The 25,766-nt window shown below is 39.8% G+C and overlaps 2 protein-coding genes across 6 annotated transcripts in view; one reads left to right on the top strand and one right to left on the bottom strand.

Moving 5' to 3' along the window:
• Nucleotides 1-8,162: 8,162 nt before the first annotated feature.
• polm (polymerase (DNA directed), mu) lies at nt 8,163-24,163 on the bottom strand. Of its 5 annotated transcripts, none has more exons than XM_053447717.1 (12): nt 23,988-24,163; nt 21,547-21,739; nt 16,914-17,091; nt 15,931-16,029; nt 15,668-15,838; nt 15,512-15,583; nt 14,532-14,652; nt 14,317-14,449; nt 12,894-12,996; nt 12,396-12,809; nt 12,232-12,315; nt 8,163-12,076 (listed from the first exon to the last, which is right to left on the bottom strand). In XM_053447717.1, the coding sequence occupies exons 2-12, from the start codon at nt 21,729-21,731 to the stop codon at nt 11,990-11,992; spliced, it is 1,647 nt and encodes a 548-aa protein (XP_053303692.1). In that variant the 5' UTR covers nt 21,732-21,739; nt 23,988-24,163; the 3' UTR covers nt 8,163-11,989. The 5 variants fall into 5 exon arrangements, with proteins under 5 accessions (XP_053303692.1, XP_053303688.1, XP_053303689.1 ...); XM_053447713.1 differs by lacking the exon at nt 23,988-24,163 and adding an exon at nt 23,579-23,680; XM_053447714.1 differs by lacking the exon at nt 23,988-24,163 and adding an exon at nt 23,579-23,680 and having other exon boundaries at nt 15,931-16,026.
• Nucleotides 23,872-25,766, top strand: part of gnsb (glucosamine (N-acetyl)-6-sulfatase (Sanfilippo disease IIID), b) — a 9,888-nt gene continuing 7,993 nt past the window's right edge. Inside the window, exons 1-2 of the mRNA XM_053447718.1 lie at nt 23,872-24,075; nt 25,152-25,211. Of these exons, the coding sequence (XP_053303693.1) occupies nt 23,887-24,075; nt 25,152-25,211 (249 nt within the window). The 5' untranslated portion in view covers nt 23,872-23,886. The remainder of the gene's footprint in view (nt 24,076-25,151; nt 25,212-25,766) is intronic.

Genomic DNA, 25,766 nt, shown 5'->3' with positions numbered 1-25,766 from the left:
TGCTGCAGAGTGCTGAAGATTTGTTTCTTTCTTCCTCTAATGGAAGCAAAAAACAGTATTTCCTTTGTTTTAAATTGCAAAATCTGAAGTGTAGTTTCTGTCCAGAGTGCAGGGGAGAATCTCAGGATGGTCAGTCAGTGCTGGTGGCAAAGGAGTTGTAGCTGCCTCTTCCTGGCAGCCTGTCTGTACTTATAGGGGACATCCCACCTCATCTCAAACTCTCTCAGCCCCAAAGATCAAAGCATGCATCCTCACTTCCCTCCCACCCTCCCCTCCTTTAGTTTTCACAACTGGAGTAATTAAGACGTCTCATTCAGTCTCAATGAGGCTGTTACAGCATGGCTCCAGTAAGTCTGGAAGGCCCCCCCTCCACAACATACACAAACACACACACACACAACACACACGCCCTCCTTCCTGCCTCCAAAAACAGATAATAGACACACCTCACCCCCAAACTGTCTGCATCTCTACATCCACACTGTAAATGCAAGTATGCAGTGTAGAACAGGACTACTTCTTCATCTAAAGAACTTACTTTCTCATATTATTGTATACTTGTACTGCAGCATTGCAAATATATTGTATCACTTAATGAGCTGAAGTTTTAAAGCACCAATATTGAGTAGGGCTCCAAGGTACCTGTGTTGTTTGTGCATATTTCCATGTTTCGCTCCTTTATACGTCTACTTCTCTACATTAGAAAAATATACCTCACTTTTATGTGACAGCTATAGTATTTTAAGATAAAGATATGGTATATTTAAAGCTGAAACAATAAATAAATTGACAGAAAAGCAATCGTCTTTCATTTCAATAAAGACGAGCAGCTTCTAAAATGCAAAATTGTTTGCTGTAGTAAATCGAATGTATCTAGAAAGAAAGCTGATTAGATATGTCAGGAACAGTGAAAAAAAATCGCCGGCAGACATTTGAAGACATCACCTTTGTTTTCTGAAATCTGTACTGAGGATGTTACAGCATTTTCTGCAGACAAATTGGTAAGATAATAATAAACAGTCGCAGCCGAGACTCTCGTCCCTTTCCAAGCAGACATTAATCAAATTCTTCAAATCTCCACTCAATGCTAACCTGCTCATCACACATTTAGGGGCCATAGTTACTCTAAAAATAAAAACCTCAATCAGAAAAGACTAATTTGAGCCTATGACCAACATAATGAGCTGTGAGTGGCTTAATATCATGGAAACACAATAATCCTGGATGATCCCCAGATTAAAGACCGTCTGCTGGGACGGGATATCAGTTGAGCTTTAACAATGATGGGTTTCAAGGTTGTGTGATCTCTGTTGTAACTGAGACTGATTTGCATTTGGATGGAGAAGAAGTGATCCTTCGATGACTTTAAGATGAATAACAGCTTCTAAAGTATTTTCTACTGTAAAGGATTAAAAATAAATTGCAGCAATACTATCATAAAGTAATTAAGATGTTATAACTCAAAAATAAACACAGGGAATTAATTCACAGAGCTGTATGCTCATCAAAAAAGTGTAGAAATTCAGTTCCTATAGTAAATGAAGGAAACACTACAATTAGAAACACTAATTTCTAAGTAAACATCCTCTTTTCAAAATAAGTTCACAATCATTGTACATTGCAAAAGTAAAAATACTTCTTATGATACCGAAATGGGCTCTGTCCATGTTAAATTGTTATATATTATACTAATGGATTATTATTATTGGTATAGCAATTGTTATCTCAACAGTTTGGTTATTTGCTAGCCTGTGACATAGTGTCTTGTCTGCAGCTGGAATGTTCTGGGGGAAAGTATTATATGTATTATATGTTTTCTTGTGAAACATGTGAAATTGGAGTAGCTAAAAGCATCATAAATTACAATTCAAGTACTTAATTAATTTACTCTCTTTAAGTCGGCCTACCTTGTTGTTTAAAAAACAGGCCAGGATTCAGATGGTGGAGTAGTCTGATGTTGAAATGATTGTAGAACATAAGTAGAAATCCAACACAACATCCCAAGATTTCATTAAACCATCGGTGGAGGAAGTATCTAGTTCTTCTAAGTAAAAGCATTGATACCAAAATGGGAAAATACTCCATTAAAAGTTTAAGTCCAGATTGAAAACTGCATTGAAAGTTTGAGTTTACAATCAAATGTCCCTTTTTGCTGGTACAGCATTGGATTATTATTATACATGTTGTGATGTCTATTCATGTGCGAAGTATCATGGGGCATAAAGCTAAAAAACACATATTTTTCACCTCTGGCCGTGACTTCCACACATCATCTTAACTAGTTGTCTCATTTTAGTGCCACCACTGTGTGTGTGAGTGTGGTTGGGTGTGTGGGTGTTTGTGGATCATGTTAAAGAGCTTGATAACGAGCTGAAGATGATGATCCCCCTGTGAATTGGCTCATAACATCAGCTGAGTGATGGAGTCGCGACTGTCTCCTCCGAGGACGGAGGAGGACAGGGCGCAGGCAGGCCGGCGCTGTTTTGTGTCTCAAAGGTGCTTCGGCCAAACGCATTGAGGCTTTAAAGGATTAATCGGGTCAGGCATGACCCTTCGTCCCCTTCATTGATAAGATAATGAGAGGTGCTCGGGACGCGCAGAGAGAGCGGATCCGTGGCTGCGCAGGACTATCTCCGCGCCCCCAGACGCGCTGTCTGTGCGCTGCAGTTGGAGAGGAGAGCCGCGGCGCTCTAACAGCTCATTATGGATACTGGGCCACTTCAAAGGCGCCCGGTGCTTTGATACCAACACACCCAACATGAGACGGGACACGGCCGCCACCATAAAACCCACTTCATATTGTCTTTATGGTGCGTAAAGACCTCCCCAGTAGGGGCGGAGCGCAGAGCATGACGCCGTGAGTGCTGCTCACCTGTGGATTTACAGTGCGCGCTCACTCCTCTCATGCAACTTCCCACATCCAGGCTCCTCCACTGCATCACAGACTGGGCTCATGTACAATAAAATGCTCCTGTAACTGTGACAGAAACATAAGAAAAGATATGTAACATCACCCTCTTCCTGCGTTAAATGCTGACCATGTCTTTGTACTTTTACTTATAAAAAAGTATTTTTATCACATTGTTGTACCGGTACTTTTACACGAGTCTCTGAATCTATAGCACTGTAGTTTACTTGAATATGTACATTTTTGGTTACTTTGTATATCTAACCAACAACTATGCATTTTTTTTTTACCAACAACAGTAAAACCTTCTACATACTTTAAAAAACAATAATAGTATTCTGTTTATAACATACAGTATTTTTAAGTACTCATTGTTTTGAAACTAAGTGTATTTTTGCTGACAAGCTTACATATTTCTACTTCCACAATTTCATGTCAGTGGAGAACCTTTACTTGTGTTGTATTGATACTTGTCCTTATTTGTATATTTCCGACACAGTTTTTCGGTAATCCTGAGGGGAATAAGTAATGTTTGATTGTAGGAAAATATTTGTAAACGAGTACTATCCTTTAAATGTACTCCACGGGCAAATACTTGTAGATGTTAGAAGCTACTGTCACTTTGCAGGTGAAGATTTTTCATACACAAGATATGTGAGATGATAAAATATTCTAGGTACAGACAGAGACTGTCTCAGGGTTTTCATCCCGTCTCCCAGCCTCTCGTCTGCGTCTATGTCCTCACATCAAAGAGCTGCAGTCCTGCAAGTCCCAGATCAGGATGGAGATGACGAGGTGGAGCAGGCCGACACTGATACCCATCCGCCCCGTTATACAACACACAGACGCAGACGGAGGGGCAGCGATCGAGGTGAAGGAGAGAAAACAAAATGATCAGGACCTCTTTGAACTTTTAACTGTACCAATCAACTCACTGTTGTGTGTTTCTTCTTCTTCTGTGTGTTACTGTGTGTGTCTGTCTTTTCTGACCTCGGATCAATTTGATTTGCATCAACTTATAGAAAAGGTAAATATACTGAATGAACCACTTCAGAAAATGGCCTGTTATTTGGTTACATTATAATATATACATCCCTTTAATGCTAAAGGTAAAGCTGGAGCCACTATAGCCTATTCTGCCATAAACCATTATCTATAATATCAAAATGTATTTGCTAAGTTCATTTTTTAAATCAAATCACATTTGAAACGGTCAAATAAACAATTTTACAGTTCTTGAGTAAATGTAATTGTTAAAACTTCTACTCTCACTCTGACTGAGTGCAAAGCTTTGTAACACAGGTCGTGATTTACATTGTAATTCCACTGGTTCTTACTGGTATTTAAACTTATGAGCAGTGGAGGAAAACATGACAACAGGAAACAACTGGGTAAGGGAAGGGAAGAGAAAAGGAAATACAAATGATACTCCAAAAGAACTCCCTACAAACATGGAAACAAAACTGATGTTTGGGCAAATGTTTCTATAAAGACAATTTCATAATGAGGAGTTGCACTTTTTAACTTGGTGACTGGGTGGCACGTTAATGAAGGCTATTGCTAGTTTTTTATTTTATTATTTGAAAAGATTTTCTGGAAATATGCTGAACCAAGGGTCTCTGCAAAGACTCAGCTGTCTGGATTTGTTTATTTTTGTAATGCCCTGGTCTTACATACTCAAACACAGGTCATGCCAGGTTTATCTGAAAGAAACACACGTGGACATTCTAGGTCAATCTTGATATGTGTGTGTGTGTGTGTGTGTGTGTGTGTGTAAACCCTCCTTATCCATGAAGAAGAGGTCATTCATCCTCCTCGGCCCCAGTCCCAGCCTGCTGCTGTCTGTGGGGTAATGGTCTCCTGCTGGCTTCGTCTTTGATTGGCTCCATTCAGACTCTTTCATCTCTAATGGGCCTGTTTGCTGCTCTGTTATGGACACAAACACACCTAACAACACCGCCCCTCCAGGCACTGTCATTAGACCGGAGGGAGACACATGTCCCAACACACTGGGATGCAGTGATCAGATCGCTGCTATATAGTAGCCAATATCTCCTTTGGTCTCACTGTCTTCATTTTTACAGACACTACAGTCCGTCAAACAGGAAGACATAGTTCAGTTGTTTGGGACTGCATTGGATTCATCCACATTACAACAACAAGTTGGTTCTTTTTTCATTATGAAAGAAATTCACTTTGTTTTCACTACTTTCGCGGCCACACTGAGGCAAATTCCAAACCACTGAGTTGTGTGGCAATAGGGAATTGAATCTGAATCTTGAATCTTAATGAATCAACTTTTTATTTTCTTATCATGAATAAAATTTGACTAATAAACATCCCTGAACACCTCAATTTATCCTAAAAAGTACATTCTCAATATGAACAGCAGGCTTGAGGTCTATTCAATGGAGTTGAAATGATCGTGGGAATAATCAAACTCAACCAATCTGCAGAACGTTTTATAGACTAGTGTTTGATTCCCCTGTATATAATTTTTTTTACATAAAGCAAACAAAGTCATAAAAAAAATCACCTAAAACCTTAAACAACCAAAACCAAGAGAGAGTCTGATGCTGAGTGGATTCCTCTATGCAGATCAAGGAGGTGATGACGCCTAATAATCATTGATCTCCATTGCCGGCAGTCTCCAGCAGTTGCCCGCCCCGTCTGTAACACAGTCAGTTAAGGTCTCTTCCCCTGTCCTATTGATCCCTATCAACCTCATCAAAGGCTCCCTGGGCTTTGATGGGGCCAGTGGGACTGGTCCCGGTGGACGAGCAGGCGCTTCGACTCCCCATATCAAATGGGGGAAGATGGTGGGATGGAGTGATGGAGGGGAGGCATGTTTTAACACTGTGAAATTTAAATTTCTCTCTAAATGCTGGAGGCAGTTACACACCTGAGGGTTCATACATTTTACTGCAGGTGCTGGTGAATAGCCATTCTTACTTTGACAGTCCTTATACAAGCATAACTAAATGACAGTGAACAGAAACCTAAAATGTAAATCGACGCCTGACTTACAGTACATGAGGGAATGTTTGTGTTTGCGGATGATGTCATATTGCTTTACATGTCTGATTTGTGAAACTTTACTCTTATCTGGCAGTGTTTTTGAGTGGTTGTGCGATATGCATTGTCAGGCGTGTTAGTGAGGACAGAGATCATTTCTTATTTGGAGGAAAATATAGATTTTGAGGAAAATGAAACAAACATATTTATCTAAAACCATTTTCAGACTTTACCCGCAGTTTGCCTTCACACAGCGCAGCGGGAGGTTCTCTGCACAGACGCGTTCACGACAGCATCAAATCCTCCACATTATTCAGGTGAAAGGTGGAGCTGCCGGGTGCGGCAGGCGGAGGCCGGAAGTGATGTATTTACTCCGCTGTGGAGATCACGTGATTTTTTTTTTTAGAACACACAGACTCTCCCTGTTATCAACTAAAACTCTCTTTTCATCTTCGTCAGTGTCTTCAATGTGTGTATCATTGCGTTTTCAACAGGATATTTTTATATATATATATTTTTTGCATCTGTTACATGTTAGAAGCGTCATCAACCTGCCCCCCTACTCCCGGGGAATCCAGGGGGGGATCCCCTGCTGTGTTGAATGCAGGACTTTTACTTGCAAACATGGTTCCCATACTGCTTATTTGTCTCTTATGTCACTTACTCTTTTCAGTATCACAGTATCACTCTTGGCTTTTCTTTGTGTGGGTAAATTAACTCTGGTTTGGTTAGAGGAAGAGATGTGTAGAATGTTTTCAGTTCTATTCTATAAGCAAAGCAGATGGGATCAGGTCCTGCATCCCCACTTGAATCAATTTACATTTACGCACAAACTACATCCTATTTCCTCTCTGTTCTCACAGGGGCCAGACTTGAGGTCTCCTTGCAGCACGACGTTGCTCTCCTCTCTTCTTGTCCCCCAGAAACTTTTGCTTCACACATATGGTGTCAAAAGCAGAGACGTGTCAATGGTGATTTACAGACTTAGAACTTTCTTCTCCAGCTACGTTTCTTCAAACCACAGACTCAACACATAGTTCATAAAGGTTAACTGTTCAACATTTGAAAAAAATCTATATTCTGTTCTTCAGTGTATATATTATATGAAATGTGTGCACATGTCACAGAGTGGACATGAGAGGAGAGGGAAGTGTGAGCACCAACACAGTCTTTGATCCTAAACTGGTATTTAGAGGTTAATGAGGCTGTTAGGAAGAGGTGAAGGAAACGCCTCTGAGTTCACACATCACTTAACACACACACACACACACGGGAAATGTATCTGGAGCCCCTAACAGGCCACAACTCTAAATGAGGATCTCTGTTATTTAAAACAAACAGGGCAAGAATGTATCAGAGGGATTATCTACATTATTTGAGCAGGATTTAACACAAGTCAAACAAATACATGTAAGGAAGCACTCACACACCAATATAACAGTCTTCAAAATGATTCATTACAAGTCCTGCATTCAGAACCGTATTAGCGCAAAATTACAGAACTATTCTCGGCACAGTATCAAAGTAAAAGTATTTAAGAAAGTAAAACGGACCAGATTGTGATTTCTGAGTCGTCAGTACTTCTGAATAATTTTACTGTTAAAGCTGCTTTTAACTACATTTTATATACATTTATTTCCTTTTTATATACAGTAATACGTTTTGTCTAATGTTCCATTTTAGTAATTTACCTGAGTATTTTCATTTTATGCAATTTAATACATCTACTCTACTGCATTTCCAAGGAAATTAGTTCTCACCTGTAACCGTCCACTTCTAAAAACTTTTATGATAGTAGTCAAATCATATCTTCACAAAATAAAGCAAAATCTGAGAATAGTCCAATAAAGTGTGTGTTTCAGAAATGTTGTTCTTCGTTCTTCTCCCATTAATCATGTCAGATTTATCTGGTGACCCTATGGCCGGTCCCAACCCCTTGGTTGGGAACCACTGGACATCACTTTCCAACTAAATATAAAGCAGTTTAAGTATCTCCACATGGAGCAGCTACAATAATAAAATGTAGCTGAAGAATTGTCTCTCTCATTTAACTGAAGAAATAATTTTATTGCTGATACTTAAATGTCTGTTGTACTTATAAATGAATATTTTTACATTATGCTACCAGGGCTCTTACTTGAGTAAGCTTTTTATAGTTCTAACCACCTTATACACAGTTAGCTGGTCTAGTCAGTGGGGCACACATGTATCACCAGGCCTGATATTCAACTCCCTTATCAGCTCTATATGCAAACGTCATATACTGTTCTGATCCGAGAGATAGAGAGTGTGGAGCCAAGATGAGCTGAGTGGATCAATATGATGCATGCAGCACTACAATCAAATTCATTATCAATTCATTCCACTAACCACAACTGGTTCGAACCCTGTCTCCCCCCAAGGGGCCAAAATACTGAATCCCAAATCGCTCCTGACAGTGTCTGAGTGATATGTGATAGAGAAAGTGCTGCCTGGCACTGTATGAATGTGTGTGGGAATGGGTGGATGGAAAACCCTCAAAGTGCAAAACACTTTGAGTGTTCATCAAAACTAGAGCATTGCAAAAATATAAATGCAGACCATCAGAAGACATCAGCTGAGTAGGTGTTAGGAATTCAATATTTTAGCTGTTGTGTGGGTCTGACTTTACTATTTGCAATAAAGACAGGAGGGGGGGTCTTGAGCAGTTTGAGCCAGATATAAGGCCTTTATACAAATGATTTATAAATAACCCTTACTGCATAGTGTTAATAATGAATCTTATAATTGTTCAGAATTCTAACTTTTGGTATTAAACCATTATTCCCGTAGATTCATTCACATCACATATATTTCATGCAGCTGTCTGATAAGTTCTGGAGGTCGGACAGAGTGACTTTGTTGACATTGTTTTGTTTCGTTGTTTTGGTTTCGAGGATCCTAATGTTTGCAACAACAGGACATTGTTTGGATATAGCAGGAACATCATATTCCTTTCTCCAATGGCCCACATGGCATCAGCTGTGTCAAGGCCTTTCATGAATTGAACATTTTGCTTAGCAACTATCAGAGTAGTAGTAGCCTCACGGGAGAGCGGCTTCTTGTCACTTCCTGGATTCCTTGACAAGAGGCGGTGGACTACAGCTTTGGACCAATAAGGGAGAACCAAATTGATTTGCGGTGACTCCCCTTCTATCTTTCATAACCAATCATAATAAATCTACTGTTATAATTATATCAAACCCCTTTTGTTCTGGGCCATTATTAACTACCTATTGCTAACTGATTTAGCATAGGCTGTGATAATTGTCCATAGCTATGCTGTTCAACTTTCCTTGCATCTCAATAAATACCTAAATTGGACCAGTCCGGCTCATCTCTTATTTAGGATAAACCAACACGCCTGACATAGGCGGTCCTTCAATGTCACGTTCGCATTAATGTGCCCACTGCTAAAAGAATATGGACACATTGATCCCAGAAGACCTCTGAGTGCGGTGTCGCTGATAGGATCACACCTGAACTTAGAGCTGTCCACTTGTGATGAGATCACTCAGGAGTCAGGACAGATGTTGATACCAGGTCTGAACGGAGCCACTGGGGTCATGAGAAGATAAAGGGGAGAGCAAAGGAGAAAAAGCTAAGTTCTAATACAGAAATGTATCGACAGATTTTTAACTTTGGATTTGTTTAGTGAATATTAGACAATTTGACCCATTTCAACCTAGAAAACTTTGATTAAAAGCTACAATGTGAGAATGTCAAAAGTAAGCAACACAGTTTAACAAATCTGAATCATGCCAACAGGCCCCAACTAGACACCAGTCTGGTTTGATTTAAACATTTTATAAGCTCATTCATTTTTTTTTATGTTAAACTCTAATCCGAAACATCCCTGTAGCTGTCATAAATAGATGACGTAAGGTAAAAAAGTGCAGTATTCTCCTGTGAACTAGTACTTCCTCCTGTACTTGAGTGAATGCTTCGCTCACTGAGGTCTCACAAGGCGTCTCTGCTCTGCACAGCTGTGTGGTTTTATTTTCAGTGACTGGAACAGATAAGCCGACGAGGACGTTATAGAATACAGGTCACTGGAGCACAGGTGTGAACCATAGACTGTATATATGGTGTGAACGTGCATTTTCACTCTTGTTCTTTTGACACGGGCACAAAGCAACATAACGTAGAACATGCCCTGCTGTGCGTGAGGTGATAGATTGTAAAGAAACACGAGGGAGGAAACAAACGTGAAATCAAATATAACACGATTTTGTCAAGTTAACCTTTTGTACAATGCCTTCTTCTTTCATTACATCACTGTGCTCTTTCCATGCTCTTCTTTTGTTAACTAGATGCACAACGACAAATTTAATCCCATCACTCTATATCTGTGAATAAAAGATCAGGTGGTTTCTGTGGTTTAAGGAATTGGAACTAATTGGAGCTTAAGCAAATGAAAGATAAATTCCTCAGATCAGTGTAGTCTTGGCCAGGATGGATGGAGAGTCAGTCCATAACATAGAAAAATTGATGGTTCACACAGGTCAATTCTTTAACACTTTTGTTTTCCTCTTACTTTTATTCTAGCGCCACCTTGAGGTTCACATTTGTGGTCTTTTCACAGGATTTCCTGACAATCCTTTAAATATCCCAGTGAAACAGAAGTCAGAGCTGATGCTTCTTCATATTAATGTATGTCCAGTAAAAAAACGCGCAGCTATGGAGGGAATTGTGGAGGTCACTGATTGGTCTTTACAGTCGCCAATAGAGCTGGATGTGTGACATGTCACAAAAAGCATTAGCTCCTCACAGAACGTCATGATGGGAAACATGTTCTCTGTTTGAGGACTTTTCACTACCACCTAAAGATTTACTTGATGAGTTGGACAGCAGAGTTCTCTGTGAGCTGGTTGCTCACTGACAGAATTTAGAGATAAAGGAGTTGAAAATTGCAGACAGTCATTGGATGCAAGATGAGTAAACGCTCCTGAGTGGACACAGTCATGAGAGATTAAGATGTAAAGAAGTTCTGATGCTGGATTTATAACAAGGGATTAATAAACAATTAATAATAATAACTTTGTTTGTATATCAGGGGCGGTGTGGCCAAGGGGGTAGAGCGGGCGTTCTCCAACATGAAGGTTGCCGGTTCAATCCCCACTCTTCCCCATCTGCATGCCGAAGTGTCCTTGGCAAGATACTGAACCCCTAAATGGCCCCTCATAAATGTTGAGTGTACTAACAATGTAAGTCGCTTTGGACAAAAGCGTCAGCTAAATAACATGTAATGTAATGTAATGTAATATCACTTACTTGAACAAGGTTACAAAGTGCTTCACACAAAAGTCCAATGCAAAAATGAAGAATCGATTATATTAAAAGATATTCTGTTTAGTTCACATTAAGAGCCTTCTCATTACATAATGAGGTCGAGCCCTTTAGTTTGTAGAGAAAACCCAACAGTCCCCACAATGAGCAACACAGGGATGGCGGATGCAATCTGGGAATATGCATTTTTTTGGTGATGGGGCCTTTAAGGCTGAGTTTATTAATCATTTATATATCCATATAATCAGAGCAAAAGCAGATTGCAAGGGTCAGTGTATAGAAAATAATTCACATTCTATGAGACACTCATATGACAGAGGTGGAAGTAAATGGTTGATTTTAGCACGTTTAGCTAAAACTAGCAGCTGTGATAAACCGTGCGTCAGGAAGGTCATGAAGATGGGTTTCGTTTACAGGTGTGGATTAACTGTATGACCATTTTGTGGGATGCAGCGTGTCGTACACTCTTACTAGTAGGTGTGCTTAGCGCTGACCACTTGTGATCCGATCCCTCAGGTTGGATGTTAACGCCAGGTCTGAACGGGGTCAATGAGAGGAGTGACCATGGCAACGAGACACAATAACTGCTGTAAAATTCCGCCTCATAGTACAACAAACGTACAGTTTTCTGGCATCTGATTTACCCCCCCCCTGCTCTTCCAACCCATCTGAAGGCTACATTAACCTTTCCTTCTCCAGGTGATAATCCTCACATGGTACCTGCTTGGCCCTCCTACTGCAGATTCTCCTCAGGTCCCCTCAGGCGTTTCTCTCTGATGGAGGAATGAACTCTAGGCCGAGATGAGCAAATATCTCTTCCTCTGATGTGGCTTTAAGATACCTCTTCTGTGAGAAAGAGGGAGAACAGACAGGAAGACAATGAAGGCAAAACATCAGCCTGATTTATTGACTTCACATAGCTTGGATTTGTAAATCTTTCTTGATTTAAAAGTAGTACAACAAATCAGCTCAAAAGTAGGAGTGGGAAGACGTTTATATACCTGTGTGTTGTCATATAGAGCATGGCTGTTTAGAGACATGGCCTTTTCCTGTCCAGCCCAACGTCGCAGGTCTCTCTCAAACAACTGCAGGTCAGTTTAAATATTTAGAAAGAGAAAGGCAGCAGTCGTACAGTTAGAAACGTCTGAAGCTATTAAACGGTCACCTTGGATCCCGTCCAGCCGAGCAGAGCAAAAGCAAACTGGCTGAAAGGAGAAACCACTAGGTCCACTCTCACAGCTCTCCACGGCTTGTGTCCTGCAGGTTTTAGTCCTCCATCTTCACAGGATCTCTGTTCGTCGGCGTGAATCTGACTCTGTGAAGTATGATCCGTCTGTAGAATCGAGTCATCAACTTGTATGTGCGTGTGGTCTCCAACACTGCAGGGGCCCTCTACTGTATTCTGTAATCCAGTTTCTCTCTGTGTCTCTGGCTGTTTTGTTTCCCGTTTCACCTCCTTGGCCAGTTTGAAGATGGAGAAACACCTCTCAAAGCGGTCCATGTTGGAGGCAATTCGAGCAGGGCCGTCCTTCGACTCCAGGTAAGAGTTTCTCGTTGTTTTCTGGTAGAGCAGGAAACCCTGGAGAGACAGACAAGTACTCAGGTAGAAAAAGACAGAGGCCTAACTCTGGACAAACGAAGGCAAGAGGCTGAGGGACTTTACATGTGACTCCAGCCAGGACACCACTTTAGACATCAGTCCCTCCTCCCTGCCTTCCTCTGGGTGGGTTATGAGGAAGTCAACATCATGACCCGTCAGTTTTCCTCTAAAAAAAGGAGTCAGTGGAAACATTTCAATGAAACTGCAACAGTAGAGAATCAGGACTCTTCTGGAGAGTGTAACGATGCTGTAGGTTAACGTGATGGCCACCAGTGTTAATTTCAGCTTTAGAACTGTCAAGTTGCCAGTTGAAGACTTTATCCATTATTATCAAAATGTGCATTTATTATAAGTAGAAGATAGTAAGTCATTTTGAAACATAACTTTTAGCTTCCACCCACTGTTAGTGAAGTTCTTGATCTGTGTCTTTCTCCTTCACATTTTCCTTTTAGTGATAAACCAACTTCTCACCTCAGTCAAGCTTAAACACGTTTTACTGATATTTTGAGTTTTATTTTCCTCAATTTCCCAAAGATTCCAAACACACATTGAAAATATGCATGAAAACCAGTGCATGGAAACACATATAGTCTATGGGTTAATGAGTAGGAGTTTACTGCTGGAACCAGGCAAACCTACTATTGATATACACCACCATCTCACAACTCTATGTAAATCAATGTGTCGCATTTACCTTTATCTGAATCTTCTAGAGGAAGATATCTTGTGTTTTCTTTTCATTAGATAACATTGGCTGTTTTTTGTTGTATAGACCCTCTGCAGGTGCCAATAGTAAAACACAACTGACATCTAGCTCAATGTTGACTGTTAATCTGCATTGATTGAAAGAGTAAAGCCTGCACACTTACCACAAACCAATAATTATGGATTCGTTTAGTTAGTGGACAATGTCTCAGACCTCATCAGATCTTCACCAGGTCAAAAAGACACTGAAACTGACCTGATATAAATCTGACTGGCATTGAAAGTAAAATAATGACATCTTGAGAATGTCCGATGTCACATGAACAACAGCACAGATTATCCCGGGGGTTCAAGTGAGGGGTGCTGCAGCAGGCAGAATGCAGGACGTTACATATTCATCCTGCTGTGGAGATCACTTGTTCCTGTTTACAGCACATCGACACTGGCATCGGCCCTTATCAACACAAGCTTCACCAACCAAGTTGAATCCTGTGGAGGATCTGCTACTGTGTTTTTACTATACTGTGTAAACACTATAGAAAGTCTGTAGGCTCTCACTTGGACACACAGCCCCTCCAAGTTCAGTGCACGTCTGAAAGCAGCTTACTTTGGTGGTTTGGAGTTTATGTGCAGTTACTTTCCACCTGTGCCTTCTTTTATTCTGTATAGTTGGATTTCCTGATAAGCACATATGTGTAGCAGCTTGGTATGAAGGCCCTGTCCTCAGTCTTTTTATGAAGATGTCATCTGTCCCACTGCCTGCTAGTGTTTGCCCTTTTACCTCCTGAATCCTCCCGTCAGAGTAATCTGTGCTCCTGGTAACACAGAAACGACGGCTTTGGCCACGATCTCTTCAACAGCGTCAGCCTCCGCCTTAGAGACCGGCTGATTGAGGTCGTCATAGTGCTCCACACCTGACAGAAAACAAGGTGTTCATTCAGACAGAATCTAGACTCAATAAAGTACAAATGTACACACAAGTGCCTAGACACACACCTGCTTTTTGGGTTCGATTGAGGGAGTGTCCTGAATCCCGTAACTGGTGAAGAGTGTGTATCCCTTCTCGGATCCATCGGTCTGCTGTTTTAGCTCCGACTCCAAAAACACCTGTTAAAACCTGAAATACAGTTTTAGCGTTAACCTCAGAAATCAGTTGAAGGCAGCAGCAGTATCCAAATAGCTTCACACAATGGAGATGATAAACAAGCGATTGAAGTGAGAGACAGTAAATATATTCAACATTTAACATTTAATAATATTATGTGAGCCTACACGTATCTTAATGTAGATAACCAAGAAGATACATTTAATTATTTATATTTACTTATTTTTAAATTACACAACTTAAGTATACTGGAATGCAACTCTATGATTAAGTGACTGAGTACATTTAATTTGGTACTGTACTGTTTTGTACTTTGTGTCAATGTTCCCCAGACATTTAGGCTTGTGGACCCTTATAATGAAGTGTGGATCATTTGATGCTGATCACTCAAACAGTTCCTGGAAATACAAGGTCCCTGCTAGTTGTATGGAGGGGAATGTGATATCTTGGTCCTCAGGAGATCACATATCCTCATAACAGAAACCTAAATAACAGATGATTTGGTGATATCACAGTTACCTGCAGACATAATATGTCCCTCATGAAACCCAAAATATCATAAGACTCCACTTCACTAGCTGATTTATTGAACTGTGAAGATTGATGAAAAGGAATGAAAACAGATGCGTGGACTAAAGGGACAGACGGAAGATCACAATATTCCCCTGATTTATATGTTAGGAGAGATAACAACTGTTAGTACCAAGTGAAACCTGGTTATGAGGAAATGAGGGTGGTATTTACAACATTTCAGGAGATAAGAATTTATGTATTTTCTTCTCGGGGTCCCTTAGAGGCTGGAAACCACTGTGGTAGATCATGAAATATATAAATTGCTGCCGAAACTTTATGAGCAAAAAAGTCCACAAACCTTTCGAGCTTTATACCGCTCACAGTGCTTCATAGATTCCACCTCACTAGATGCTCCATTATCCAAAATCTCCTATAAGAACGGAGAATGAGACGGGATATTCTTAGATCATCTTTACATGTTTTTATTAAACAGCCAAAAGTAGATTTCACTCACTTTGATGACTCTCAGTGAATGTCCTCCGAGACAGGGCAGCCCTCTGAGCTGCGTCATGCACGTCAATGGTTTAGGGAGGGCCTTCAACACGGCGGCCGCCCGGCGAAAAGCAACACCTCGCCCTTCCTGGTCACAGAGCTCAGCGTTTTCAGCCAGGAGGGACAAAGCATCCTGAGAGCGAGATTGGATTTATACTGTGTGATTTCTTTTCTGTCAGGGTCGGTTCAAGGTGTAACAAATGTGATTTGAGTTTGGTGACATACGGTGAGAAGGCTGTTATTGTCGTCCGGAGTGGTTCTTCTCTGACAGGCGTAGCTGGGCACCGAGAACACCATAACCTCTGCGTCATCAACCTGCTGCTGCTGAATAATATACAGGGATTAAAGAGTCGTGCAGTTCAAGATCTGCATTCAGCAGTTCGAGTTGTGACAGATGTGCCTCTAATATATTAGTTCAAACACTATCTATAATTCAATTACACTTTTTTATTTTAAAACTGCAAAAAACATTTGATGTTGCTGGATAATTCACAGGGGTCGTGAACATTTATAACAATAACCATAATAACAATAATTTGGATTATTTTGTTTATTAGTAATTGTAGTAGTGGTAGTAGTAGTATTATACGAATTACTACAGATAGCCCATCAAGTAAGAAATAGTGATCCTACATTATTCACTATCAAAATCACAAAATTATCAAGTTTATTTATAAATATGGAAAGAGCTATAATTAAAAGAAGAGAAATTAGTATATAAGTAGTTAACTTCGTACAGGACACCAGTGTATATATTATACTGTCAGGTACTATTCTAAACATGTAATACAGAAGCAGAATGTCCCTCACATACTGCCGCCAAGGCCCAAAATTTCAATCAAGCTGCACCAAATTACACACACTCAAGATCCATGAATTATTCCCTGGGAAACCAGTTTAGATGTAAAAAATAATTCTAGTAAATATAACAGGTTATTCCCTTAGCTATTCTTCACACTTCCACCAATTTTTTTAGTAATCTCTGCTTAGGTTTTGCATAATCTTGATAACAAACAAGCAAATATACAAACCAACATGCATACAAACCTTTGCAGAGAGGTAATAGTTAAGAAAATATTAAAAAACTTGACTACTAAGTGTTATTCTGAGAAGTTTGACACATTAGCCAAGATTTCCTCCACTGAGAGAATTTATGAATACAAGGCTCAGAAAAGCAGCAGTGATTCTTGTTGTAGAGTGAAATGTACCTGTAGCTTGTGTCTGTCCAGGATTGGAACAGGATGGCCTGCGTGCATGCTCTCGGTGAACCAGCTGATGTCAAGCAGGTGAAGCGGAGCTCGGCCCTGAGCCGTGTGCTGTGAGTCCAGCCACGTCCTGACCTCATCTCCAGAGTTGTTTTCAGAAATGACATGTGTGATGCTTTGACTGTGAAGAAACAATGTTTAACACAACACCTAATGTAATGCACAGGCTAAACATGACAGACATACCCAATAAAGCTGAAAACTTTAGTCCATTGATCAATTTGTGGATCAAGTATTAACATAAAAGCAATTTATTCTGTTCTATTATCAAGGTAAGTTTAATTTAATTTAGTAAATGTAGTATATTCCCTTAGCTAATAGATATCCATAGCACAGTTACAAACCATAAATGGTATGTTAATATCCAGCTAATGATTCTTTCTAGCATAGGTATAGATCATAATGAGATGTTAATATCTTAAGGCACCTTGAATCTTAAGTTCAGACATTTAAGTATTATCTCCAGATGTGTTCAGTATGTTTCTCCTTGTTTTAACTATCCTTGAACTGCCTATGGAATAATAAGAGGAGAGATGGTTTTCAGCAGGTCCTTAAATCTTAAGGTACGACACATTCCCAAATTTAGGCAGAAGGCCCGGTTGTGTGACGTCATTTTGTGGTAAACAACTCCCCTATAAAACGCCTTACCTTGCAGAGTCAAATCAGATTTTCACTATTCGGTTTGTGTGTTATCTCCGAGTTTTCTAGAAACTCGTCCTGACCTGTAATACTCTTGTGTAATAAACATTATACTTGTAAGTACTGGGTCCACTGAGAATTTCTTCAACACGACTTCGACAAGACACTACTGATGGAAAGATACGATAGATTGGCGTCACGACAGAGACGAGCTGTAACCTGCTGCACCTCCAACAGCTTCAAGCGGTGAGGATTTTCTCATTTTGACTGAACGCTGGCTCGTTCATTGTTGCTGTTCTATTTTTGCTGCAAGGTCTCACCGTTAAAAAAAAAAAAAACTGTTTTTGGGGATGTGTCTTGTTGTGTTGATGTCTGAGGAAAAGATCTGTGCTAAATTTGACTTTATTTGCGAAGTATACGTCGCAAATAAAGGGGGGGAATGTGTAACAGTTAAAAAGGACTGAAATAAGGAAAAGGACATAGTTTAGAATAGCTTAAATTGTAAAGATGAGGTGGCCATCTGTGCAGAATTAAGAAAAATGGTACCTCAGTTTCTTAATGGTAAGTCGCGGTAATTCCATTGTATTACAATCTAACGCTAAGGCATAGACAGGAATTGAGTTATAGAGAAAAATTGGGACAACCTGGGCCCAGGTCAATTTTGAATAAATAAATAAATGTAAAGTTGTAAGAAACAAGGAAAATAAGATTAAGGAATTGATCAATGAGCCGCAGAATCTGGATAGTCAAGCCCTCAGTGAAGGAGCTAAGTAGAATGGGCCTGAGTTTAAATAACTGGGGAAGTAGACATTTCGATGCATGCTCCCACTCTGACATTTGTTGACGAACAGTGTCTGATGCAGCCTCTCATCGGATGATTTACATCTCAAAAGGTAGCAAAAATTAAGATAATGAAAATAAGGAAAAAGCGGCGAAGAGCATGCTCCGTGGTTTGTCTGTCTGTTGGTCTTGAGAATGGCTGTGCGTCTGTTTACAGGGGGCCTTGGAGATGTGTGTGTAAGTGGTCTGTGTGTGTGTGTGTGTGTGTGAGAAAAAGAAAAAAAGGCAGAAGGGATATGCTGTGTAACTGTGAAATTATTTTTGAAATAAGTGCTGTTTGTGTTTTTGAATTGAAATTTGCAGTGTTTTCTTTGGATGTGTGTGTGTATTTTGTTGTCTCCCGGTCAAGAATTGAATAAATTTAACTGATATATATATGAGAGGACTGATAAAATGATGAGCCTCGTAATAACACAATGAGCTCCTACTAAGGGGACTTTTGAACTAGTGGTTTAATGATACCATGAGCTGCCTTTATAGCAGACGTTACCAAACGATGAGCCTCAATCGGAGGACTTAATTTTAATATCAACATTTTTCATGAGCTGCCCTTATAGCAGACGTAAGAAAATTATGAGCCTCATTAGAAGGACTTAAATAAATATAACCACACATTTCATTCCCACAACGGTTTGCAGTTTTTCTCCAAATGCTGTGATAGTTGGTGTACGTTGGTCTGGGGGAGCTTGCCCTCATTGCTGTGGTGTGTGTGGGTCTTTGTGTCTACATGAATATCCCACTGCATCTTTCCTGTTGGAGCAAAAGGTTTTTTTATTGTGATTTACATTTTCTTCAAGTCCATGGACAGACTCGCACATTTTAAAGAACTCTCTCTCTTTTTCTCGCACACGCAATAAAGATAAAGTGTGGGGAAAGAGTTCTATGAACTCCTTTTAACAAATAATGGGAACTACATGTATGCACTTTGCAACAGAGATCTAAATAGACTCTCAAAACAGAGGAGAGAGAGTTGTCTAAAGTGATTAGGCAACTGTAACATTTGTTTAAATGTTAAAAGAGCTTTGACAATTGAACGGGGAGTCCCTGAAGGGGAACAGGGACTGAGTGGAGTTTTTCCTGTTTTAAATTGGGAAGTATATGATTCTTGCTTGACTTGAAAGGGGAGTCACTGAGGGGGAGCAGGGACTGAAAGGAGTTTTTCCTCGGACCTCTCCTCGGCTCCCCTGAGAGAAAGCATCTGTTCAGAAATAGGGGAGTATACATCCTCTAAGCATGAAGAGGGATTTTCAAGGTCCCCTCTCTATAATTTACAGAAGAAGAGTTTAAAAAATAATTCTTTAATGGGGTTTAAGCCAAAAAGACAATTTGTTTATTTGACTGTTTGTGGGAAAGGGAAATTGTGCAGACAGTATTTGCTTGCTTGATTCAGCTAGATTGAATATGTTTGTAGTTCTAAACAAAATATTTTACAGCTTGAACTGTTTGCTTCATATGGTTTTCACTAAAATTCAACAATATTTAGTTAAGGGTTTAATTTGGGTACAAATTGGGTATAACTTGACGTTTTCAAACTTTAAATACTAGATAATGAGAATTTGATAGGAGGAGAGATAAGTCATACTTTTATTTTAAGGTGATAACGTGAGGAAATTGTTTGCATTGATTAGTGCCTGCCGATATGTTTTTATAAAGAGTGTCCATATTCTACACTACGGGCTGATAAAAATAAGATTAACATGTCTGTTTTTACTCACTGGGAGTGACACGTGTGCGGTGCACAGACTGCACATGAAAATCAAACAGTTAAACTGCATTACGGAAAAAACTGTTGAGTTATTAATACAGCCGTGAATAAATAATAAACATTATACTTGTAAGTACTGGGTCCACTGAGAATTTCTTCAACACCGACTTCGACAAGACACTACTGCTGAAAAGATACTACATAAACATCTTTGAGTTGTAATTTTTTCTCCTGATATTTCTGGGAACAAAACCTTAAATAATCATCAGTAAATAAAAAAAATAGATAATAAAAGTAACCATGAGTTGCATACAAGGCGTAAGTCAATAAAATATCTCAAATTGAATAAACCTGTGTCTGAGACATATGGAGGTTGTATTGATTGTCTCAACCGATGTTTTCACCATCACCCTTCTCCAATTTAGAATTAAGATGGTCACAGGAAGATGAGGCCACAGACTATTACACAACCTGATCCAATATAGAAATTTGAGCTGTTGAGATGTTTTTTGGGACAAATTCTGATTTCAAGTTTTAGGATTTAGTGGCATCTAGTGGTGAAGTTGCATATTACAACTAACTGCATACCCCTCAGGATAGGATACAGGATACATTTATTGTCCCAAACAAATGCACACATGCACACACACACGACATGCAAGGGGGTAAATTCCCTTCCCTTCATCCTCTGTGTCCAGACATGTAGGAGAACCTTTAAGTAGCATAAATAAAGGTGAGAGGCCCTCTACAGAGCCAGTATTTTGCTCGTCTTTCCTGGCCTACTGTAGAACCATGATGGAGGACGACCTGCTCCAGAGGCAGATATAAAGGTCAAACCTTAAAGCTATTTGGCTAAAAGATGTGAAAAGGTTTTATATTGGGAACATTACTTATTTTTGCTCAAATCTACTCTAAACCAGAGCTGGAATTATGTGTCCAACAATGAGGGTGGAATCTGTTGGAAACTTTAAGGAATATGTCAGTTGTCGTCCAAAATGGGAGCTAATCTGTGTCCAGGGCTTTCAGCCTTCAGGTTAGTAGTGAAGTGATTGGAGGACATACTGAGGCTCTTATGTGTTCAGGGCCATTTCAACTTTTTACAGGTTTCTACAGAGAGAACAGGTAGTTTTATTTAATGCATCATTTAATGAATAATAGCTTTGTTAGAATGAATAATGACTGTCTGGTCCTGTCCCTTGTGAATTAAATGACTTTTATACTCTGCTTCTTTACAAAGTTCAGCTTCCATGTGTGTTGGAAATGACAAGCTACAGATATATTACTGAATATGTTGACATTCAAGGTTTAATTTGGAAAGATTCTATGATATGATGTTTTCCATATTCGCCTCTGTAGCAGATTTAAGAACTTCAATTTCCCTGGACTCCTTACCTGAACGATTCCTCCACTCGAAATCCTTTCTTTCGACCCAGCTGAGAGAGGAAAGCTCTGCGACTGGCTCCCATTTTCCTTTCCAACAGGAATAGAAAGACCTGGGGGAACTTGATTGGTGGATGATCTCCACTGCTGTCAGCCCCAATCTTCCCAGTGACTCTTCTTCGCTTCAATGGCACCATCGTTAACTCTGCAGTTAAAATACGACGTTAAACCATCAGATCACACGCTGACATTGATGCCAACAAACCTGTCAAGTCCACGTCCTGTGTAAGAAAGTAGATATTTGAATTGATTTGGGCTATTAACCCACTTTCAACGCCTCACACGCAGTCTTTTATGACGCCTGTTATTATGAATTATAAAAATTAACAATAACTTGAATCGATAGACATAAGAAATGTGGTTAGTCACTTCATTTTCTGAAAGTCTTGTAAGAGGGAGGAGAAGCAGTGCAGTTCTGTGCGAGTGAAACCGGCTGAATCTGCGGTGTCTGCCCCCACCTCAGCCTCTGATTGGTCATGTTTGGGCTTGGGGAGTTGTGATTGGTCAAAGCTAGGGCGGCGATATCGGGCTAAGCCAATTAGAAGCAGGTCAGGGGAGGACTTTTGCTACACGGCAGATACCAACAGTACACCACCAAAATAACTCCGGTTGGAAACTATGCACTATGATCCCAGAGTACCCGGTATGGAAGACAATTTCTGCCAATAAAAATATACATACAGTATAATTTACAACAAGTCATGTCAATTAACTTCTTTATTTTCCATATAATATAATCCTCACACACTGTATTACTTTGAACCATGTCTTTCCTTGTTTACAACATGAAAGGCCCCTGTATTATTTTTGTCCTAGATGTATAAAGTTCAGGAGGCATGTCTCGCTGGATGAGACTTGAAGCCTCTTGGAGCTACAACCCAACAGGAAGTCCACCATTTGAATTTATTGTGCTGATTTTGGTGCAGTTATACAGCAGTGCTGTGGCATGATGTTGAATTTAGGTGATTCTCGTTGAAACTTTATAACTGACCTCTAAATGGTTAAATCTGCACCAAACTTCATGTCTGGTAAGAGTCTTGGACTGAACACATATAAAATGCAGTCTCAGTAACAGCACCACCTTGTGGAAACAGAAAATGTGTGCTTTTACACGTTGACATCATTCCCAGCAGGTTGATATATCCACTTCAAATTTGGTCAAAAAGCATTGAGACCTTCATAAAACTTGTGAATATTGTGAGGTCAAACCAAATAATGTGTTAAGTAACTGTTTTTAAACTGTGTCGAATGCTGAAAAAACTCACCAAATTTGAAACATACGTCAGAAGGTCTAGAATCATTACTTTGATGGGGTTGTTTGGTATTTGGTAGTTGCAAGATGCCTCACTAGCAGTCACTTACAAAATTAAACAAAGTATTTCTTGCGACATGTTTCACCTAGATTGATGGAAGCTCGAATGTGTACATATCAGGTCAAAACTTAAATTCAAAAGAAGTTCTCAATTTTTTAATTTGTGTGGAAAATATAGAGCCAATACATACACAAACTCTTCAGGTTCAAATGTGTGTGGAGACAATGTATCAGTGAGCACTAAGAGAGACTTGGGATAGCTGTCATAGTTACTTCATGATTGTACATATCACGTTATTTTTCAGCTTTGTTTTCTTTGTTTTATCAGCATCTTCTTGAACATTATCCTGTGATCATGGAAACCAGACTCTAATTCCTTAAATGCACAAACAAAATTGGTCAATGAAACTATAAGAATTTGGACTTAGTTCCAGCGTGTGAGTTACTGTCTCATAGTTTCGATTTGACTTCATACCTTGTAATTGTGCTCCTAATTTTGAATAAGCAATCCCATAACTCTGACCAGGTATTTTAAAATTATAATTTCATCTATGAGGATATTGTTTATATTTCACTTACCATCTCACCAGTTTAATTCAGTAAAAAAAGAGTTGAAATAATGAGATGATAAGGTTTGAAACTTAAAAGTATTTTAATATGTATTTTTCTTACGTTTGATCTGAAGTATTTGCCAGTTAAGTTGGATAATGTCCATGTTGTACACTTTATTCACAGTCTATGGTTGTACACCGTGTTCTCTGTCCTCTCTCCTCCCACTGATCATATGATCAAACACACTTGACTCCACTTCCTCAAACTGCGCTTGTTTGTCCAGCTTGAACACGCGCACACCCACACGCACACACGGACCCTCCCCCTTGCAGCAGGAAGCAAAAGCCTCGCCGCGGACACACACCGGTAGCTGTGTGTCCATGGAGCCCGATCGGACCCGGTGTGGTGGCCGTGCTGCTCTCCTGGTCATGGGTGTGAGGAGCGGCGCCGGAAGGACGACGCCCCGCCGGCGGGGGACAGGTCTCCCCGGGGCCGCCACACTCCTCTGGCTGCTGCCGGCGCTGCTCACCTACTGGGTCAGGTGCGCGGAAAGTGCCAAACCGAGCAATATCGTGCTCATCCTCGCCGACGACCAGGACGTTCAGCTGGGGGGGATGGTGAGTTGAGTCGGATCACACATCAGTGGTTTCCATGCTCATGACACGTGTGGGATTATTGTGATCGCACCTCAAACTTCTACCTCCGCTTCCTGTCAGGTTTTAGAGTGGGTTGGAAGTCACCTACAAGTTAAGAGTCACCCTTCAGCTCAATATCCACAAACCGCAGCTGCAAATTGGGCTGTGCCAAACCAGTGCCCTCAAGAGAGGAACCTACGCAGCATGATTCATTCACAAAGACATTCAAATAGTTAAATGAAATGGAATACAGGAACAGGGATGAAAAATAAAAGTAGCAAGTAGAAGTAACCAGGAAAAAGGGAATAAATGGGAATCCAAAAGGCAGTGTAAACAACCTTATATTATATTGTTTGTGTTGTCAGCAAATGTTATAGAGGGAACTGTCCATTATGAGTATTAAGTAGTAAGTATTTGGTGTTAGCTGTAAACGGACCATTAATTGTGTCAATATGTCTTCTTGTGTCCTGAGACACTTTAACTAGCGTTTTCACAATGTTCCCTTATTTTAAAGATTACCTTGGTGATTGTTGTCTCTATTAATCCCTTTTTATTTGTTGTGTTTTCTAAAAGGAGATGTCAGAAAATAGAACAAGATTCCCAATACAATTTTTCAGATGTTTTCAAATAGCTTGTTTTGTCCAGCCAGTCCTGCAAACACAATCAGTCATCTGTCAAAAAATATAAAGAGGAAAAATATTTGTCCTTTTTTCTGTAAAATGACTAAAACGAAATATATGGCAGTTCCAGCTGCTGTGCCTAGCCTGGCTTATTGATGCCATACCTAACGCAGAGGTATGGCATCAATAAGCTAACTTAGTAAGGGATTTATTTACAATTACTCTAATTAGGCAAAGAATTGATTGAGAAAGTTTAAGAGCCATCTTGATTAGAGTACCAACAGTATGTATGAGTTCAAGAGCCATTCATTCACAAACTGTTACAAGGAGCTGGTTTTGTTCCCACGAAGGGAAAGCCTGACTCCATCTTTAACGTTGTGTCAATGCTGTGAGATATTTCACTTTGTTTGTCCATCTCTTCTTGTTTCTGTTCTGCAGACCCCGATGAAGAAAACAAGAACCTTAATAGGAGAAGCAGGAGCAACCTTTGTGAATGCCGTGAGTTCATTTACCCAATTGCTGTTTTTCACTTCCAGTTTCTCAGCTACATTCTACCGGGAAATACTCTTATAGCATTTACTTTACTCTTCTACCTTTTGCTAATTAAATATTAGGCACCTTTCAGGTCAAGAGTTTACATTAAAAAGATATACTAAATATATTGAATATAATGCATTGCTAAGAATTGACCCTGTGATTTCCCAACATGTTGGCATGTGCCTCCTTACAAAACCAATCTAGTCCAGTCTAGTCTGGTTTAGTTGGGTAAACTTGTGACATTTCTGATCCATCTGTGACATTTCTCCTCTAAACCTCTCACATGGTTTCCTTAAAATAACTGGTCACAAGGTGAAACTGGGAAACACTTATTTAAAAAGAAAAAAAGAAAACTTAATGATAGAAGAGATAGTATGTCGACATTTAGAAATACCAAGCCAAAATGTGTGAGATCGTGATACTAACTCTAAAATTATATTTATGGTATTAAGTCAAAATTACAAGATTAACCCGTTTTATAAAGAGCATGGAACAAGTGCATTAATGGTGTGTCCA

The sequence above is a fragment of the Pleuronectes platessa genome, chromosome 19, assembly GCF_947347685.1.
Source record: "Pleuronectes platessa chromosome 19, fPlePla1.1, whole genome shotgun sequence".
Classification (NCBI taxonomy): Eukaryota; Metazoa; Chordata; class Actinopteri; order Pleuronectiformes; family Pleuronectidae; genus Pleuronectes; species Pleuronectes platessa.
This window is presented reverse-complemented; position numbering and strand designations above follow the sequence as displayed.

What these genes read in the sequence shown, in the direction of transcription:
- polm (XM_053447713.1), bottom strand. Translation starts at nt 23,621, where the DNA reads ATGGACATTATCCAACTTAACTGGCAAATACTTCAGATCAAAC. An exon ending in GCAAATACTTCAGATCAAAC is followed by an intron (nt 21,740 to 23,578) that starts GTAAGAAAAATA and finishes TTTTAACTGCAG; the next exon opens with AGTTAACGATGGTGCCATTG. An exon ending in TGGACAGACACAAGCTACAG is followed by an intron (nt 16,030 to 16,913) that starts GTACATTTCACT and finishes TATATTATTCAG; the next exon opens with CAGCAGCAGGTTGATGACGC.